Source organism: Sphaeroforma arctica (assembly GCF_001186125.1).
Source record: "Sphaeroforma arctica JP610 unplaced genomic scaffold supercont1.3534, whole genome shotgun sequence".
Classification (NCBI taxonomy): domain Eukaryota; class Ichthyosporea; order Ichthyophonida; genus Sphaeroforma; species Sphaeroforma arctica.
In genome coordinates this window covers 1-3,341 of record NW_014037024.1, presented here as the reverse complement: position 1 = coordinate 3,341, position 3,341 = coordinate 1, and the positions used below count along the sequence as shown (strand labels likewise).

Here is a 3,341-nt window from a genome sequence, read left to right as displayed (position 1 = left end):
AGTTTGTGTGTGTGTGTGCGCGTGTGCGTGTGTATGTATGGATTATCTATACATTTTCATATTAACATATACATAATTTTTCGGTATTATTTTAGTAAGCCTCTAAGCTGCATGTGCTGATTTGAAATCGATCTTCTGTTCCTTTACAGAGGTACCAAGTACTTTTAGATTGGTCTACACCGAAACATACTGCGCGATGGATTTTATTTTTCGTTCTGGTTTGCCTATTCATCATCCGAATTTTATTAGCACAAGGTGAGTGTCAGTACTACACGTATATAAAATCGGGTTCATACGTATTGATTTGTAGAGTTGAATCCATCCTAATCTCGATCTAAAACATTTTTGATTCGATGGAAGTTGAGGGAGCACGCTGATATTGCACTGTCGTTTTTTTTTTCAACCGTGTCGATGTTGCCGCATGCGAATAGTAACTTTACACATCAATTCAGTGTACTCTCTTTTAGCTCTTGACACTTCAGAATGAATCGGGACTGATTGTGAATTGTAAGGGTTAGTCACCAACTCAAATAGTTGAGCAGATGGTGTGATGGCTTATACCTTGTCTTCGTAGGCCTAGTGATGAAAACCACCTGACACCCGTTAAGTTATTTCTGTGTATTTGCGAACATGTTATACGTTCGATGGGATCAGTGCGTGTAATTTTAATATATGTCTCCAGCGTGGCTAGCAAGCCCACGTCTCGCATTGTACTTCTATACATTTTGGCTTAAAAGGTGGATTTTTTTATGCCACTTGGTCAATCAATCTTCACAGCTTCCCAAACACTTCACATTTTCTCGTTTGCTAAACAGGGTGGTACATCATCGCCTATGCCTTTGCCATATATGTCCTGAATATGTTCATAGCTTTCCTGTCACCACGATTCGAACCTTCGTCACAAATGGAGGAGGAAGATGACGGTAAGCAATGTTGCCTGTACTATGTACAACTGCTTGTTCTGTGCATTGATCGAATAGTCAGAAGTAGATACATGGTAGTACAGTTAGATTAAAGTGGGTGTGTGTCCTTGCATGCATGTATACAATCACGACCGCCTAGCGGACGAAGCCTATTCAACCTATCTGTTAGGATCAACAAACAGCCCGGCTGTGCCCTTGGCTGTCCCGTTCCTTGGTTCAGGATCCCGTTGATTCACTCGTCGAGTCAACGTATGGTGAAAGACTTGTATTAGAATCGGTGGAGATTGCTTACAATTTTAAATACTCGTGTCACTTATTGTTCAGCATTTGTCCATCTGTTTGTATCGCATTGTTTCAAATAGCGTATGGTTGTAGGTACACTGAATCTACGGCTCGATATGGATGTTCAACTGATAGCAACCATCGCACTTCATGATGTGAGCTGTTGTTTTTACGATCGTCTCTAGTGTTGGGCGAAGCTTGGGACCTTTTCTACATATTCGTTATGCAGCCATTGATGCGACTGATTTTTTTTGTACACTTCAGGACCTTCACTACCCACAAATGCAGACGAAGACTTCAAGCCCTTTGTTCGGAGGCTTCCTGAATTCAAGTTCTGGTTAGTTAATACGCACTTCATGGGATTTGATACTCATCTGAAAGCAATCGAATGATATGTCATTGAAAGCAACGCTTATTATGCACAGTTCTGTGATACGTCGATAAGCGATTTCTGCGTGCAGCTTGTAATTTCTTGTGGCCTATTGAAGCTTTTCAGCAACACATCAAGCTTTAAACTTGTATTCTACTTATTTTACTCACAGGTTGAGCGCAATGAAAGGAGTCTTCACAGCCATATTCTGCTCATTCTTCAAGGTATACGATTGTATGCGTGGTTTTCTTTATTTTTTTCATATCGGCCTTACTCTTCCATCATATGCATTGATTTGTTCTGTGTCTTCTAGGTATGCGATTGTATGTGTGGTACACTTTATTTTACATGTATCGGCCTTACTCTTCTATCATATGCATTGATTTGTTCTGTTATCGCCTGTGAAACTATGTGAAGCAGCGGCTACTGTTGTGAGATCACGTTGAGACCAGCATTCGGGTTGGATGTGTTTTGAGACAAACGCCATCAAGTACTTCCAGTGCGATCACTTTGTAAGCGAAATTATCTACGTTGCCCTTGAGCTCAAGATATGGCGTCTGTCACATTCATATCCAGGTGTTCGATGTACCGGTATTCTGGCCGATTCTAGTGCTATACTTTCTGATCTTATTCACCGTCACGATGAAACGGCAGATTAAGCATATGGTGAAGCACAAGTACTTACCGTGGAACGTGGGTATGTGTTTGAAGCGACCACCTTGGTTTCCTTCTAACGTGTTGATATCTAGCATTGCAGTTATATAGGGTTCTAAACACTCAGCGGAGTTTCGCTTTCTTGTAATAGAATTTACTATCGTGGACTGCTCTAGGAGGAAGCATCGAAATCCATTTGCTAGAGCTTTCTGAAGTATACGAAATGTCACGTGTATATTCTCTTTCACCATCCAACACATTCAATGTACTATCTGCAAGCCAGAGGTTTGGCCATTTTATGTATAGTATCCCGCACAAGTTGGGATAACGTGTACCCATAAGCTGTCGTGACCACTGCTGACCCTGGTGCTTATCTGACTTCGTACAGGCAAGAAAAAATACGGGGGTATGGGTTCAACGACCATGAAAAATAACAAATAAGATTAGAGCGCTGGTATGAGTCACGCCCATGCAGAATGGGTATTGGTGAGCATCAAGCAGTGTAGAAACTCGTGATCTCATTCGGTAGAAAATGAAAATAAAGTTAGCAGTACTAAATCGCGCACGCCATTGCGATGGAATGGATATTGCTGGCGGACTTCTTCAATTAAACAGTGTTTGTGTGTACAGTTACTGCAGTATCAATGGTCTTTAGTTTCAGCCTTTCATCTTTGTAGAATCGACAACCGATGGCTCGAACGCAGCACAAGACATCAAATGGAATTTTAATTGCGAAATATTTCATATTATACCGAGTTATGGTGTGCATCGATTTAGACCTACCATGAACATGAAAAGGAATTTCGTCTTCTTATACATAAGCTCATGGAAAACGTTCAAAGAATTAAGTATGTGATTAATTAATATGGAACCACAGCCGTTGCAATGTCCCTTACTTCATTCCATATTAACTCCAAATATACGGCAAGATAAAAAAGCTATACATCATACATATATACATATGTGCATATATATATATATATATATGTGCATATATATATATATATATATATATATATATATATATATATATATTATATATTATATATTATATATTATATATTATATATTATATATATATATATATATATATATATATATATATATATATT

The 3,341-nt window shown here is 39.0% G+C and overlaps 1 protein-coding gene across 1 annotated transcript; it reads left to right on the top strand.

Annotated features, from left to right (window-relative positions):
- Positions 1–145: 145 nt before the first annotated feature.
- On the top strand, positions 146–3,109 carry SARC_13643 (hypothetical protein). The gene is made up of 6 exons (XM_014292227.1): positions 146–255; positions 816–923; positions 1,470–1,542; positions 1,748–1,799; positions 2,152–2,272; positions 2,618–3,109. The coding sequence occupies exons 2-6, from the start codon at positions 860–862 to the stop codon at positions 2,668–2,670; spliced, it is 363 nt and encodes a 120-aa protein (XP_014147702.1). The 5' UTR covers positions 146–255; positions 816–859; the 3' UTR covers positions 2,671–3,109.
- The last annotated feature ends 232 nt before the right edge of the window (positions 3,110–3,341 follow it).